Genomic DNA, 17,703 nt, shown 5'->3' on the forward strand with positions numbered 1-17,703 from the left:
TAATATTAATATTTAACATATTAAATTGCTTTATTTTGGAGTTATAAGAAAAATATTGGAATGGATAACTTCTACATCATCCATTAGCATTGGTTGTCCATCACTTTATTTCATTCTTAATACCTCCATTACTCTTTGTAACCTATGTAACATATGTAACTCCTATTGTAACCTATGTAACTTCTATTGTAACCTATGTAACTCCTATTATAGCCTATGTAACCTATGTAACTCCTATTATAACTTATGTAACCTATATAACTCCTTAGGCCATTATCTTCACTATTTACTACCTCCATTATCTTCCTATTTATTGCTAGGAAGACTTCTTGTAGTATAAATAGTGGTGATGTTCATTTGGTTTGGGACACACAAAACACAAGAGAAAACAAAGAGTGAAAGAGTTAGTCTAAAAGAGAGTTTTTATTAGTTGAAGGGAGGTGTTCTTTTTTGTAGAGCTTTGGACTCAACTCTAGTCCAGAGTTGTTGAGTTATACTTTGTGAAGGCTATTGTATCTTGGAGGGGACAAGTCAAATATGACTACTGCTGGACCGGTGATAACATTTGCTGCAGTGGACTTGAATCTCCTTAAAGAGAGCGAGATATCCGCGCTCAGCCTGAAGAGATTAATTTCTTCATTTTATTTTCAATTGTAATCTTGTAATTTTATTATCTTGTAAGTTTTTTCACTAACATTAACAATGGTACTATCGTAAAGAAATTTTAATATGTTTCATCCTCATCAAGGAATAAAGAAGTTAATATCTCAGATTGTCACTCAACTGTGCACTTTTCTCTCAGAAAGTCACTCAATTTTTAATTTTAACTCAAAAATCACTCAACTATTTCTTCTTCTCTCAGAAAGTCACTCAGCTTTGAATTTTAACTCAATAGTCACTCAACTATCTCCTCTTCCCTCAAAAAGTCACTCAATCTATTTAATTTCTTTTTAAATCAAATTTTGTTGAAATTGATTGTTTATATAACAAATTAAAATTTTAAAAGATAAAAAATACCATTTAGTGACCGATTCACTTAATGCAAAAAGAAAATTAATTTAATACTAAGAATGACAATAATAATGAATATTTATTTTTTTGTTTTACATAGATTTAGACAATTAAAATACATGATATAATTTTACTTTCTTTTAATATTTAGTCATGTAACTAATACTTACTAAACTTATTTTAGCATGATTTAGTACTTTAAATTATGACCAAATTCATTATGACTTATTACTTTGCAATATGTGTTTTACGCAATTTTATTATTTATTTTTTTGTTGGATATTTTAGTGTCATTAATCATATCATATTTTGTGTTATTTTTTTGAGAAATAACTTAGATAGTTACATTTTGGTAGGAGTAAAGAAATATTTGAAGTACAAGTAAATTATATGTCTGTATGAATATTTTCTCGAAAAAATTCAAAAAATTCAAAGAAACCCGAAAAAACCCAAAATTGAAAAACTCAAATTTTATTGGTTTAATTTGGTTTCTAAATTTAAAAATCCAACACAGATAATTTAATTTAATATTTTGAAAAACCCAAACTAATTCGGTCAGATACACCCCTACCACTTACATATGATTGACATAATTTATAATCGTGAAAAGCGCAGAGTACTTTACTAGTTCAAACAAGTGTGAATGCTATTCAATAATTGAAATGTGTGGAGATTCCACAAAGGTACCAAACTAATTCAATCATTAATATATAAATCTATTTTTGGCATCTTATATATGTTATATTTTTAATTTATATTTGCATTAACAAATGAGGTAACTTTATCCTTTTACTCTTATTTAGTATTTTCTTAAATCAACTTTATTAATAAATGACGAGATTAATTAATTATTATATCAATGGTATAATAGACAAAACATGATAATTTATGCATAAATTTTATAAAATGACAAGTATTGTGGTCCAACTATTTATTAATAGGAATGAGTATGTGAGTTATTTAGACACAAAGTCCGACAAGCCCAATTTTTTCTATTTTAGCCTACCTCGTTGATTAACAAATAAAAAATTAAGAGACGTACGATGAATTAAATTAGTACCTAAAAGAACCCCTTTTGGTAAAAACAAGTATATAGGGAGAGAGGCAAGCGAGAAAGGATAGAGAGGCGAGCAAGAGAGTCAATATATCTAGATTATACATGTAAATCACTTTTGAATATAATGTAAATGAAATAAATTACACCTAACTTTGATCTCATGTATCCGAAATACACGTATCTGAATGCGCCAGGTATACATGTATCTGGATGGATATAGGGAGAGAGACGAGCGAGAAAGGATAGAGGCGAGCAACAGAGTCAATATATCTAGATACATGTAAAACACTTTTGAATATTAATTTATATGAAATAAATTACACCTAATTTTGACCTCATATATCCGAAATACACGTATCTGAATGAGCTAGGTAAATACATATATCTGGACGCATCAAATACATTATTCTGAAGACCAAAATTTCTAACAAATGATTATTTCAAAACTACACTGGAAGGCATGTAAGTAGATCCTAAACTAGTGATATTTGTGTTGTTTTCTCATAATTAATTAATCAGAAATAATTGAAAGAATTTTCGATAATCATATATATATATCAACTAGGAAATAATCTCTTCGCCTCCACAAAATAGGTATAAATCATTGTACACTCTACTTTCTTTAAACCCCACTTATGAGAAATTTTACTAAATATGTTATTATTGATATCTTTAAGAACGTACCAAAAAGTCATTTTTATGTGTAACAATTTTTTTTTTTGTTTTGAACATATAATTTTTGAAGAGAAATACTTCATAGCAGAACTTTTGCATTCATATGTATGCATGGTAGTCCTGAAAAAGGGAAAGAAGAAAAAAGGGGAAAAGGCTATTCAATAATGCTTAGGACTTTAAGTTTATTTTAATCTTTCACATTCAACTTGCCATTATATACATCGTAAGTGGTAATGATACTAATTAATACAATTCATAAGATCCATTTATGTTAAATAATAAATAAATAAAGCTAAAATACTCGTGATAGATTTATTAGTCATTTAAGTTCCTTCTCAAGAAGAAATGGAAGAATCTATCAAAAAATTCTATAAAATAGGTCCTCTTAATTCACATGGATAAGATATAAGATCATTTATCTAAGTTTGAATATTCAAAATAAACAAATTCTTTAAATATAATTTAATTTACTTAAATTCAAACTCGTAAATCCTAGTCATTTGACTCATTTTCAATTCAGTTTAGTGTACAACTTGCATTTCTCTTTTAGTCCAAGTTTTCAATACTTTTTTGTCCTAATTTACATTCTATTTTTAATTTATGCGACGGTGTTTAAATTTTAATTTGACCATGTTTTTACATGTAATTTAAATATTATTTATTGTGTTTTATAGAATATTTTACACAATTTTTACATATGTAAATTTTTCTTTAAAAACTTAAAAATTCTATATCATAATTTACGATGAAAATTAAGAAATTAACTCTTTTAAGTCTAACTATGACGGGACAAAGGGAGTATATCCACATTTTAAATAAATTTCTAAACATAAATATCCTATTTGAACAAAAGCTACTAAACCCAGTCGAACAAAATGTCTCGTCCTTAGTCTTTTGCTAAGCACACCTATGATTCTTACACTACTCGTCTTCTTACACCACTTGTTCAAGATCTATCTATGCCAAATCAACCTAAATCTCTAGGAATCATTGAGAAATTATGAAAGGGAACACAAAAGGATTGCTAGGAAAGATTGTATTGTAGAGATCAATTTTGATTTTTTCTTGATGAATTTACAAAGCATTAACAAATGTATGTCCCTCTATTTATATTAGATACTCAAGAGCTACTATATTGCTATGTTGATGTTTTGATATTTTGACAAACTTCGAGGATGATTAAACTCCAATTATCCTAAGAATTCTTGTTGATAGGAGGAACTGGTGAATATGTTTGTCAACATTAAAAAGAGGGAAAAAGCTATATTGATGTTTTGATGATTTGACAAACTTCGGGGATGATTAAACTCCAGTTATCCTAAGAATTCTTGTTGATAGGAGGAACTGGTGAATATGTTTGTCAACATTAAAAAGAGGGAAAAAGCTATATTGATGTTTTGATGATTTGACAAACTTCAGGGATGATTTAACTCCACTTACCCCAATAATTCTTGTTGATAGGGGGAACTGGTGAATAAGTATGTTATCATCATAAAGGGGGGAAATGTTAGTTCGAATCTAAGTTAAGATGTTAGATCGAACTTGATATGAAGTTTTGATGATTTAACAAACTTATCTATCTAACAAGGAACCAGATCCTTGTTATTGGAAATGCTGACAGTGAGATGAATGATAAACTCAGTGTGAGGTATATTTGTGTGCTATCATCAAAAAGGGGGAAATGTTATATTCAAGGTGTTTTGATGATCCTCACAAATGCGGGGACCTGATCCCTATCAGAATGCTCTCATCCAAATACAAATGGGATACATCTGTAAAAGTTGTCATGTTAGGTGGTAGGTGAAAAGTGCAGCGTCCTACACTAATAAATAGAGCGGACAAGATTGTATGTTTCAGTATCTCAATAATGCAGGGACCTGGTTCCTGGCAGAGTTCTCTTCATCTGATACATAATGGTGTACAACTGTAAAATTGTCATGTCAGTGGTAGGTGAGGCGCCAGCGTACTGAACCAATCAGAATAGAAAAGGTTGTTTGTCCAACGGTTAATAACTTTTTATTGTTGATACTTTCAACATGATAAACAACATATTAAGTTCATTCACTCAAGAAGAAAGAGAGAGAACAACAAGTCTTTGTCAAGAACTCAAGCATCAAAGAACGCAGCAAGGGACCTGGTCCCTAGAAGTCTGCGCACGAGAAAAGGACGAAAAGATTACAGTCAAAGACTGTCAACTCTGAGGGCTTGGTGCACAACTTTTCATGAAAGCAGGCTCTCAGTCAATAGCTTCGTCCCAAGGGTTTGTGTCCATTTGAATATAGTCTCATCTCCAACAACACAAACACAAGTTTTGGCAAACAAAGTTTTGGATTTCAGAAAATCCAAAAGCTCAAAAAGCAAAGGCCACCTTCATGAAGAATCATCCTAAGAGCAACAGGGACCTAATAGAGCTGCAAGCTACCTAGTTGTCTTAGGATTATATCTTCCATGCTTACATTGTAAATTTGTTCCTAATTTATAAAGGATTCAGATTCTTGGTTTGTTGAAAAGTCTAAGTTAGTTGAGTCAAACTAATTTAGCTTGTGTTGCTTAGTAAAAATCCTAAGTCATTCGGAGCGTGGTGATTTAGTGGGCAACTTGTGTGCTGCTTAGTTGAATCCTGAGTTGTATAATGGTGATAGCTTAGTGGGCAGAGTAAAATCTGCTTAGGCTCTTCAAGCACTAGAGTTATTGCTTGTTGTGAGATTAATAGTTTTTTCTCACGTTGTTATAATCGGGTTTCACTTTTGCTTGTGAAGATTAGTGATAACGGTTGAAAATCATATGTGACAGGTCGTGATTTTACTCCCTCGAGCAAGGAGTTTTCCACGTAAACTGTCTGTGTTGTGTTCGTCATATTGTTTAATCTTTTGCACTGTTCTTTCTGTGTCAATGGACCTGGTCCGTTGATTGATAGTGGACGCTTATATTCTAACATATATAAATAAGAATTGTTAAGCAAATCCCTACATATTTACAAACAAACCTCCATACTATAATACTCTACATATCTTATTCTAAGGACTTTTCATGTAAATCTATAAAATTGTAAGGTCTTTCAAGAAAAAACTTCATATATCTCTAAGATATTCCATTAAGGACTATGTGATACTTATGTGGCGCTTATATATGACATGATAACGTGGTGGATCGTCACAAAAATCTCCTTATATATATATATATTTCCATATATATACATAGGCATTCCCACACATACTTTTTCATATACTTTCATCAGTTAGATACATATTAAACAAATAACAAAATGGATAACCAAACAGATCCATTCCTAAGTAATGGAAAGTTGAAGAGAAAAGCAGGATCGTCTCTTGATGAAAAAATAGAAAGTTGCATAGGTGAATTTGGATGGGCACAATTTTTACAAGCCATTTTTGTTTCTCTTGCTTGGTTCTTTGATGCTCAACAAACTTTTATTAGTGTTTTCACTGACACACAATCAACCTGGCATTGCATATAATGTAATAACTCTAAGTCATTCATAAACAATAACTTCTGTACTCTCCCCAAAGGTACAAAGGCATGGGATTTACCTTCCCAAATTTCAATTGTCTCAGAGTGGGCTTTACAATGTAGTGGATCGATCGTCCCTGGCCTCCCATCATCCTCCTTCTTCGTGGGATGTCTTATAGGTATACAAATTCATGATTTAAATTTAACGAATTTAGTGTTTTGACAACAAGTCAAACATTTACTACTTCTGTTAGTAATAAGAAGAATGACATCTCATATTTGAAAAAATTTTGTATTATGATTTTACCCTTAAAGGATATGACTTGCTTTTAGACTACTTTTGATGATTTTTTTTCATTTTGCATATTGATTCACTCCTAATACTCGAGGTACGCCTTTTGCTTGCAAGAGGTTTCCTTCTATCAACCTTAGCTGGATCCTTGCTAGGTCGAAAAACAACCTGATTTTGTCATGTCTTCTAATGTTTATTACTGGAGCAATCACTGCTTATTCTGGATGTATTCATTATTAAGGTTTCTTTCTGGATTTGGAAGATCTTCAATTGGAACTTATGCACTTGTCTTGTCCACAAAGCTCGTGGGAAGGCATTGGCGTGGCCAAGTTGGAGCCATTAGTTTCCTTTTGTTTCACAACAGGGGTTGTTTCTTTACCAACTTTGGCTTATATAAACAGAGGATCTTCGTGGCGAATTCTTTATCTTTGGACTTCTTTACCTACAATGATATACTCATTCTTAGTGCATTTTGGTAGCTAATGAATCACCTAGATGGCTTTATATCAGAAGGATTTGTCTAAACTTTGAAAAGCATTGCACCTCCAGCAACAAGAAGTAGTTTAACCTTAAGCTTTTTCGGATCATTCATGGAATTAGAAAGCCAAGAAGTAGTCCACAACAACAACAACATGATCGATTTATATTCAGTTATCAAGATGTTAATGGGAAGAAATTGATCATTTCGTCGATTAGTGACAGTAATGTGTGTTGGATTTGGTATTGGCATGACTTACTATGGTATGCCATTAGGTGTTGGATATTTAAATTTCAAATCTCTACATAAGCATTACAATAAACGCATTATCTGAATTGTCATCTTGTATTTTGATTCTTTTGTTTATAGGGTAGCTTAATAGAAAATGTTCACTATTAGGATTTGCTATGCTAAGTGGAATTTTTAGTGTTATAATTGATGGAGGAAGATTTGAACGATTACAAATTGATATGATATTTTAGTGAGTGTACAACGTTTAGCATTCTATTGATCTACATATTGGAACTTTTCCCTACATGTGTGAGGAACTCAACTGTGGCAATGGTAAGACAAGTTATGGTTCTCGGAGGAGCCTCGAGTCCAATGCTAATCGCGGTTGGTAGGAACAACGAGTGGCTTTCTTTTGGTGTGTTTGGATTAATCATTGCTACATGTGGTTGTTTTGTTGTGTTTTTGCCAGAAACTAAGAGAAGAACACTTGGTGATACAATGGATGGAAAGGAGAATAAGGATACAACATTTGTATGTTAAGTGTTATTTATGATTTCTCAATAAATTTGGTCATTTCAAGTTTATTTCTTTGCTTATGTTGTAACAATAGTTATTCAGTATTGACTTGACACATATACTATGAAACAGAAAATGATAGGGCACTTTTACCAATCATCCTTATTAAATATAAGTCGTCTAAGCATTTAAAAATGAACGATACTTAATAGCAAAGTAGGCAAAACCATAATTATCAATTCATTGATAAACTGGACAAAATATTATTGGGTATCTCATAATAATATATGCCCTCCGTTTCATTTTATATGTCATCCCTGGTGCTGGCAATTTAAGTTCATTTCTCACTAACCCGCCCAAATAGCCCTTCAAATATGGGTTGAAAGAGTGATTTTAAATATGGATAATATTTGGGATTATACCCATATTTTACCCATTAAAATATGGGTATATTATAAGTAAACTATGGGTCAACTATGGGTATTGCAAGTTTTCTCCAAATTTTCAAAAAATCTTCTGTTATCAAGTTTTAGAAGCAATTTTTCAAAACTTTCATATATAGGTCCCTATTAATATTTCAACTCTCGACCTCCACCCCACACTTTCCAAAAAAGATTAAAGTTTATTTTTAAAAAATATTTTGAACTTCAAAATTCTATTTTTTTACCCCTACGCTCAACCCCCCACCAACCTCCTCACCCCCCACCCCAAAAAATACAAGAATTTAAGTTTGTTTTTAAAAAAATTATTTTCAACTTCAAAATTTCATTTTTCATCCCTACCATCGTCCCCCATCACCCCACCCGCACCCGCACCCCTACCCCCACACAAAAAAAAATTAAGTTTGTTTTAAAAAAATATTTTCAACTTTACCCTGGACCCACCCCACCCAACCATTGTCCCCCTACCCCCAACCAACCCCCACTCTTCAAAAATATTAAGTTTGTTAAAAAAATATTTTTAACTTCAATTTTTTTCGCCCTACCCTGGACCCTCACCCGCCAGCCCCCCACCCCGAATTTTTTTTAAAGTTTTTTTTACTTTTATAATATAATAAAACTAAATGAATCATTTTCAACAAATTTCATCTAAAAAAAAAGACTAAAATATTTTGTCCATATTGAATTCTTAAGTAAAGAACTATTTATTCATGAAATATGGGTAAAATATGAGTAAACTAGTATTTTATCCAAGCCATTTATTACCCAACCCATTTGTACCCATATCAAATATGGACGGATTGAATGATCACCCATTTTATCTTTACCCATTTTCAACCCGTCTACTTTTGACTCAACCCGCCCATTTGCCACCGCTACTCACATTTCATAAATATAAAAAAAGATTAGGGCACTCCCTTCTTTATTCTAGATCTGTCTACTGACCCTTAATCTATCTTACTCTTCATTGGTTTCTTTCATGATTCCGCGGACTTGGGATAAAATGAATTCAAGGACAAAGTCAATGTAATTTCAGAAGATATTTGGTAGCAAAAATACATGTATATATAAGTGTATTAGATATAAAATTATTAATTACTGAGACATTATATAATCATTTCAAACTATATGAAGAATTAGTAAATATGATATAAATATTTGTATAATTAAGTAGTGAAATCACATGATTATACAAACATATAAAGTACTAGTTAATTAGTCATCATAGCTATATTTTTAGTTTATTACCACTCCCGACCAACATTCAGTGATACTTACGTAGGATGGGGTTCGAATTTATATAATTTAAAATTTGTATATCTTTTGTATAATATAATGTGTATAATTGTTTAAAGTTTAGATGTTTGTGTTTGTATAAATTTGTTATTTCGACTTTAAACAAAAATAACTCAGTTATACACACGTACCCAAAATATACAAATGAAATAGCTTAAACTGTAGCTATAACCCATAAATATGCAAACTATAACTATAAAACATAATTAAGTTTATCACAGTGATTAGTTACGAAAACTCCTCTTTTTTCATTAATTAAAGAGAGGCCAGGCTAGGCCTATCAAGCAGATACAAAATGGGCCTGGACCAAGTTATGGCCCAGTTTTACTAGTGAGAGTTTAGAGGATTGTTGAACAAAAAGGGAATGGCAGTATCCATTTTCTGGAGAATTGGCTTCTGCAAATCAATCAAATCTGTATAAAGGGTAAAACATCTCGAGAGAGAGAGAGAGAGAAGAAAAAAGGAACGAAGGAAGATGAGTTTGAGGTGGTTAGAAGCTGTTCTTCCACTAGGAATCATAGCTGGTTTTCTTTGCGTAATGGGTAATGCTCAGTATTTCATCCACAAAGCTGCTCATGGCAGGGTAATCCCCTTTTTACCCAGATCCAAGATTTGATCTTTTTCCCTTTTGGGTATTTGCTATCATTCTTTTTGACACCCAATTCGTTTTCTTGGGTTATTGTTTGCAGCCGAAGCACATTGGGAATGACATGTGGGATGTAGCAATGGAAAGGAGGGACAAGAAAATGATGGAGATGCTTGCTTCTCCTTCTTCTTCTTCGTCTTAGTCGTTGTGTGGTAATTTAATCAGCTGCCCTTTTAATATTATCATTTTGTTTTTGATGCTAATGAGGGAGATTTATTCTCATCTGCTGGAAAATTAGGATTTAGGGTTACTAGTCTGTTCTGTTAATTGTTGTCAATTTGGATTAAATTCTAATAAAGGGTGACCTTTGTTGATGAAATTTCGTGCTTGAGCTTGAATATGAGCTTGTATACTTATCCAAATCTAAGAGTTGAAAAATCAAGCTTTAATTATTCTTTTCGTTCTAACCAGTATTGACTATTGTCCCTATTAGCTCATGTTGCATCTCGATTGTTTACCGGCTAACCCCATCATATGTGCCCGGTAAATCTGTGAGGGTGGGGAAAAAATCAATCACCTAGCAGTTTCTGCCTTGGTAGGATTTTATCCTTATCTCTTGTAGTCGTCATCTCATTTCATTGATTATTAGATCATGCCCTTGTATCCTTTTAAATAGACCTGCCATTCCTCCAACCTTTTTTAAAAAAAGAAAAGGTAAGGAAACATGGAAGTTGCTGTGGGAAAATAATACCAATAACTTTTCCTTAATTGTGCTTTATCTTTGGCCAATTGAGCTTTGCGATCCAGCTGTTGCTATGGGCGTCCAGTTTGTGTCATGGTAAAGTGGTAGACAGTCATGTTACTCTTGAAATGTTTTGGTTTATCAGACAACTGATTGCTAATAACTTCGATGACTAATTATCATAACATAAATAAGCAACTTTTATAAGAGTGGAATCCATAATTTTTATTTCTTTAAAAGAAGAGTTGTATCTATGATCACTGAGCTTAGGCTAAAACAAGACGCGGTTGTATTTATATATAAAATACATAAAGAATGGCTGAGACATGCTTTCACATTCTGATGCATTTTCATTGTGAATCCGTGGCTAACTTTTGTATTCAGTAGTCCATCAAAAATGGCAATTAGAATTGTCTGTAAAGTGAGTGAAAGCTTTTCTATTTTTATCTCACTAGGGATTCTTGTTTAGATGAGGTCATTACTCGAATGAAGAACTATTTTCGCTATTGCTATTATCAACTAAAAAACCACAAGGAAGTTATGTTCTGTTAAGAAAAGGTGGTGGCATTCAAATATTGATGGGGTATTAGAAAAATATTGATGCAATAGTTTCCACGTTATGAGGAGACACAATGTTTAGGTCAATCATGAATTCTATTCCCATATGTGTACTGATTCACTCATAACCCATTAGATATATCAGCTATAAGAATGATCTGTTCTTTAAGTCTATAACTTGGCATTTAGCAATGATGGGTTTCCTGAACTGTACGTTGTCTTTATACTTTCTTATGGTCTATTCTCAAGGATGCCCCAGAGCTGGTTTAAAGAATCTAGATGGCTGACACCCTCTCCATGTGTTTTAACCTAAGCAATGAATGTTTTGACTGTACCTTTAATGAATAAAAACGACAGATTTGTTGGGTGGTGGATTTGGAGGATGAAATGCTTATTTCTCACTAGCATTATGGTGATGATACTGTTCGTTATATGTTTAGTGATATTCATTCAAAAACAGTTTAGATTCTAGGCTTTCTCAAAGAGTTCGGAACTAAAATAATACAAAAACTAATTAAATCACAAAAATGGGAAGTCGAAACTTTACTGGACATAACCGGGTTTATCGGAGTTAAAAACTGCGATATATAGCTCCATCCGGACTATCCCTTCTAGCGAGCGTTAAATTCATAACAGAGCTTATATATTGCAGTTTTTAATATACACCCCCCTCCTTTAAAACCCTCCTGTCCCACTGGCAGTGGCTAGAAAATGGCCTAATCCTCCAATATGTTGCCATTAAAACTGGCGTAAGGCTTCTCCAAGCTTCCATTCTCCCATTTTTCTAATTATATTTCACTAACATAACTGAGATGCATAGCATACTAAACGTGTAGAACAAGATTTTGGGCTTGAAAACCGGACAGAGAATGGATTTTCTTCAAAAGTGATAATTTTAAATTTCGTAAATAATATTACTGATCATTGCTTCTCAAAGTGAGGCTAAAGAAGCTTTAGACAGATGATCCTAAAGAGTAGCAATTGAAAAAAAAAACACTAACATACATGCTTACTTTTATGAAGTAATATCGACTATAATTAATAAATCTTGTGCTGCACCTGCAGTATGCTATGGATCTTATTCTTAGAAAAATTTGTTTGAAAAATGGGAGAATGGAACTTTGGAGGAGTTATATCATAATGGTGAGATATGGGAGCAGTTTACTGGCCACTGACAGTCTGGATGGGACCATATATCGCAGTTTTTAATAGCGATTAACCCAGTTATGTTCAATTAACATCTATTCGTTGGTCAATATTGATGATAGGGATGGATGTGGCACTTACAATGCCATGATTCATTTGGGGTAATATCGAGTTATCAGAAGTTTTTTGTTACGCAAGTGTTAATAAGAGTCATGGTACTTGTTTCTTTTTTAGGGTTTCCAAGGATTCTGGAAATTTAGCGATTAAATGGTGAGTCATTCCGAAAATGAGTCTATGAAATTTGGAGATCTCATATGTTGGTGATCTGTTAACAAATAAGGTGTTTTAACCAAAATAAAAATAGTCGGATGCAATTGTCTTTGTCAACTCTTGTAAGTTCAGTTCCTTGTAAACTCCGGCTTTCTGAAGAAATCCGTAGTTAGTGTGCCTTCTTACTGAATCATATTATTGTCTATGATTTATCGTGCAATCACACTGTTAGAATGTATTCTTTCATAGTCTTACAAACTCTCACTTTGTGTACTTCTATTTTTCAAGAATGGTATCAAGATTGTGGACCTTGCAGTTCAGGCAAATACCAGCTTATAGACAAATTTCCCATTCCATTGAACATAGACTGGAGGGGTTTCAAGTATCACTTAATCACTCTTTAGATTACGTTATTCAAAACTTAAAGAGCAAGATGTTTATGTGGTTTAGGTCATGTTAATTGTTAGGTACTTCCCCATTATTTTTTGGACCATGTTTTTTTTAAGCTCTGTTTCATTTCAAGTCGCTTCATCGATTTCAGAATTTTCTTCCAAGTACTATGAGCTTCATCGGCATTGAAATTATCCATAGGCATTTCTTCATTGTTCGAACTTGTGAATCCACTTAACTGATGATGAGCTCTTTGTAAAGGCAATGAGCAGATAGTTGTGTGTATTGACTTTTAAAGTCTTGGCTTCCTTGTCCCATCACCAAAATATATGAGCATGAACCCCTTTAATAATTGTCTCACAAACTAAATTCTAATGTTTTACAAAGTGGTGGTTAGACTAGCTATGTTGTATGTGGTGGAGTGTTGCCAGTCAAACTCTCACATCCAGGAGATGAAGGTGGCGAAGATGAGAATTTTACGATAGATATGTGGGTTTAGTAGGAGAAATGGGATTGGAAATGAGGATATCCGAGACAAGGTGGAGTGACTGCGGTGGAAGACAAGATGCGGGAAGCTAGATTGAGATGGTTAGGGCATGTGATGAAGAGATGCAAGATCCTCCTCTGTGGAGGTGTGAGAGGTTTGCTATGGACGGATTCAGAAGAGGTAGAGGTAGAGGAGAAGTATTGGGAAGACAAGGACATGGCAAGTTGTGACTTATGGAGGAGATGACCTTAGATAGCAAGGCATGGAGGATGCGAATTTGGGTAGAAGGTTAGTTGGTAAGAGTGTGTCCATGCTAGTAGGTAGGAGTGCATTGTCTTGGTGCCTTTACTAGTAGTCAGAGCTATGGTTGTGGTTCTTTGTTCTTTGATTTTTGTTGATATTTGTTGTTTTGTGTAGTTCAATTGTAGTATTTGGTTGCTATTCTTGTACTTCCATCACGGGTTTTCGAGTTTGTTTTTGTTTTGAGCCAAGGGTCTATTAGAAACAATGAGGTAAGGTCTGTGTACACTCTACCCTCCCTAGACCACACTCTTTGGGAATAAAGTATGTTATCCATAACACACAAAAAAAAAAACCACTATCAAAGACAAACTCTTCTTTAATTATTTGTTTTATTTCTAGGCATCATAAAATGCAAAGTTGACACTTGACTCTGAAAAGGAGAGATTTTATAAGCCTGTAGTCTGTAGATGCGTGTGACCTTGTTAATTTGACTTCTACTCATTGTGATTCTTCAAGTTCATTGTGATGCTTGTGTATTTTTGGAATCCCATGGATTCCATCATTATGCTAGAATTGGAGGTGGCTCTTTTCCTATTTAAGTTGCAAAATATTTGGCATGACTGAACATTGCAACTTTGTGTTATGATTTATTCATGTGCATCAAACTTGTACTGATACTGTACATCGCCTGGTGGCATTGCAGGAAACCTGCGTTTGGGAATAAAATGGTCTTTTGAGGCTCGAGATCATGTGCAAAATACTTCAATATCGTCTTTCTTCCTTCTCCTGTTGCTGGTTTTCCATAGCCTATGAGCTTTATAACAATGAGACATTTGTGAAATGCTTCTTTGTTGAATCTGGTGCAGTTGTTGGTTTCTGTTTAAACTTTTGTGGAATTTTCACTAGTATTCATCGACTCTCTACTTGTAAACAGACTGGAATTTCTCTGTACTGAAATCCTAGATATGTTCCTAATAGAACAAGGGCTTTCGTTTTATGGTAACAATAACACTTAATAACGCTTGATGTGTGGGTTAGACGCATATGATTACTATCATAGTTCAAATCCTACTGCAAAAAAATTCTTAAATGAGGTGAAATTTAGATAGCAAATGGATGCATCAAACATGCAAAAGAAAAATAATGTTTCCCAAAATGTTATATATATATATATATATATATTAGTTCTCGGACACGTATGTTGCACGTGTATTCTATGTTATATAATACCAAACATTTCAAATGATATAATTAATTTAGAATAATTGATGCATTATATAATATTTAAAGGGTAAAAATGATGTTTCTGCTAAAACATTCAACTAAGGTTGCAACTTGTAAAGATCAATAGAATCTGAAGAATTTTTGATTGTATTGATAAAAACTTAATCATGTGGGATACATTATATTTATTGATAAAAAAAAGATTACTACTTCAATTATATGATTTTTCAAGATTGCCAAATATCTTTTCCATACAAAATGAAAGAAGTTAATTAAACAAAGCAATATATCAATAAGAAAAAAAATAGAACGATGAATAAAAGATTACATAAGAACTATAAGATGTGAAAATATAAAGTGTAATGGACTAATATTTTCTATTCAGTTTATAAAGAGAGAAATTGTATATATGAAAGGTTGTGAATGAATGTATTTAATTGTAAAAGCTAAAAAGTTTAGCAATTAAAGTCATCAAGTGAAAAATAATAAATTATGACATCTAACCATGTATTCTCTTCAATTAAAATATTGATATTGTATGAATCTCTCCATGTGCTCTAACCTCTCTCTTCATATGCTCTAACTTTAAATTTTTTTAATCTAAAACGGTAATTGTTATAAGTGCTTAAAATTCAGCAATTAAGAAGAAAAATTGTTAATGCAACTCAATGATAATGACAAAAGGAATACTCATAAATGCACTTCAAATTATTACGATAACATTTTAATGATATGTAAAAAAAATTATTATAAAACTTAAATTACTATTTAAAAATAATAATAATATAATTACTTAACTATATAGGGTTATTTTGATATTTCAACTTTTAACTTTTTTATTTCCACTTATAATAATATATATATATTATTTATTAATATGAAATATATGTACAAAGCACTAAATTTGATTAAAGTTCAGATACTTCCAAATATTAAATCATATAATTAAAATTTAAAATAACATTTGTATTTATAATATAAAAAAAATGTATGATCATTTATAATACATCTAATGAAAGTGTCGGCCACACTCTCTGTCAATTCCTCCAACTGCGCTATGCAAGCTAATTGTATCATTATTTATATTTTCTTTCTTTTAATTTATTTATTTAATTATAATTTAATATACAATTTTAAAAAAATAGATAAGATTTTTATATTTTATTTAATTTAATATAACATAAAATGTATCAAAAAATTATTTAATTTTATAATTTTGTATGTGTTACTTAAAGAGTTTAAATTATTAAATTGTCATAAAAGGAGAAAAGATTCTTTTGTAAAACAAACTAAAAGAAAAGACAAAGCAAATTTTAAGATACATATTACTCGTTTTTAACTTATTAAGGAAAAAAAATAATTATAACATCAATTAATAATATAAATATCATAGTAAATTATTTATATAAACTTTTTTTTTTAATGAAAAAAAGTGTAAAATTGAATATGAAAGAATTAAGTACTATTTTAACCCTAAAAAAAAGGGGGGGACAAATCCCACCTCGATATTATCTACCTCGTATCATAAAGGAGTAAAAAAAAAATGTTAGCTTTTTTTCATATACAATAATTGAATCTACTTTTCTCCATTTCTTATTTTAAAAATTAAATTTTGGTAATGATTTTCTTTAATTCACACCACACATGACAGCGGATTCTTAGGTGACAATAGTCCAATTCATATACTATACAATTAGGGCTCATTTGGTTGGTGGGGGTGGGAATTATACGGCAGAATGATTAATTTTATTATTTTAAAAAAATAAATAGTAGAATAAAATAATTTTTTGAAGATAATTACTCCCTTTGTCCTTAATTAATTGATCATTTTTTTAAAAATAGTTATCTCATATTAGTTGTTTAACTTATTAAATTAAGAAAATATTAATTAATTTTTTCCTAAATTACTCGTACAATTAACTTTTTTAAAAGTGTTCACATTTATTTGTAAAATTTTCAAGAAAGTTTTTATGGGTGAATTAGTAGATTGTTTTTTTATTTATGATTTTTTAATACGCGCCTACAGAGAGAGTAATATTCATATTCAGATATATGATTGTTGTTTTTATTAAGTTATTTTATCTATCATACAATATCTTATTCTGAAATTAAAATTTTGAGATTGTAATTCTTAGAAATATTCACGTTTAAGAGAAGGGATAACACAACTTTAATTTGAATGTGATAATATGAGATATTTCATAATTTAAGTTTGAGATAAATTTTGTACTGTCGTTTAGTTGATGATTTAAATTTATCGTGAGCAAATTTTACGTTTATTAAGTAGTAATAAATTTTATTCGAACTATAATCTTAACATATCTCATCTTTATCTTACGTATAAAATGATGAGTTATTATTATTGTTTTGCATGCATGATCCGATTAAATTTAACTTGTATCCAAAAGTTTCATATCGGAGGTAAATTTGGCAAAAAAATTACTCATGAAAGCAATTACATAGTTAATAATACTTGAATTCAAGACATAATATTTATCACTTTACCACGATTCTAATGCCTCAATCTATTCAAAATACATTTATGTATATACTTAGGTATCTTTTATATTTACATATAATATAGTACTTT

At 31.4% G+C, this 17,703-nt stretch overlaps 1 protein-coding gene and 1 pseudogene across 1 annotated transcript; both read left to right on the top strand.

Annotated features, from left to right (window-relative positions):
• The first annotated feature begins 5,962 nt into the window (after window positions 1–5,962).
• LOC112940084 (organic cation/carnitine transporter 3-like) lies at window positions 5,963–7,797 on the top strand (annotated as a pseudogene).
• A 1,990-nt stretch (window positions 7,798–9,787) lies between these two features.
• On the top strand, window positions 9,788–14,908 carry LOC101259686 (NADH dehydrogenase [ubiquinone] 1 alpha subcomplex subunit 1). Its single transcript, XM_004248978.5, has 3 exons — window positions 9,788–10,050; window positions 10,157–10,265; window positions 14,593–14,908. Exons 1-2 carry the CDS (start codon window positions 9,943–9,945, stop codon window positions 10,253–10,255), a joined length of 207 nt encoding a protein of 68 aa, XP_004249026.1. The 5' UTR covers window positions 9,788–9,942; the 3' UTR covers window positions 10,256–10,265; window positions 14,593–14,908.
• Window positions 14,909–17,703: the final 2,795 nt, after the last annotated feature.

This window comes from Solanum lycopersicum, chromosome 10, assembly GCF_036512215.1.
Source record: "Solanum lycopersicum chromosome 10, SLM_r2.1".
Taxonomy (NCBI): domain Eukaryota; kingdom Viridiplantae; phylum Streptophyta; class Magnoliopsida; order Solanales; family Solanaceae; genus Solanum; species Solanum lycopersicum.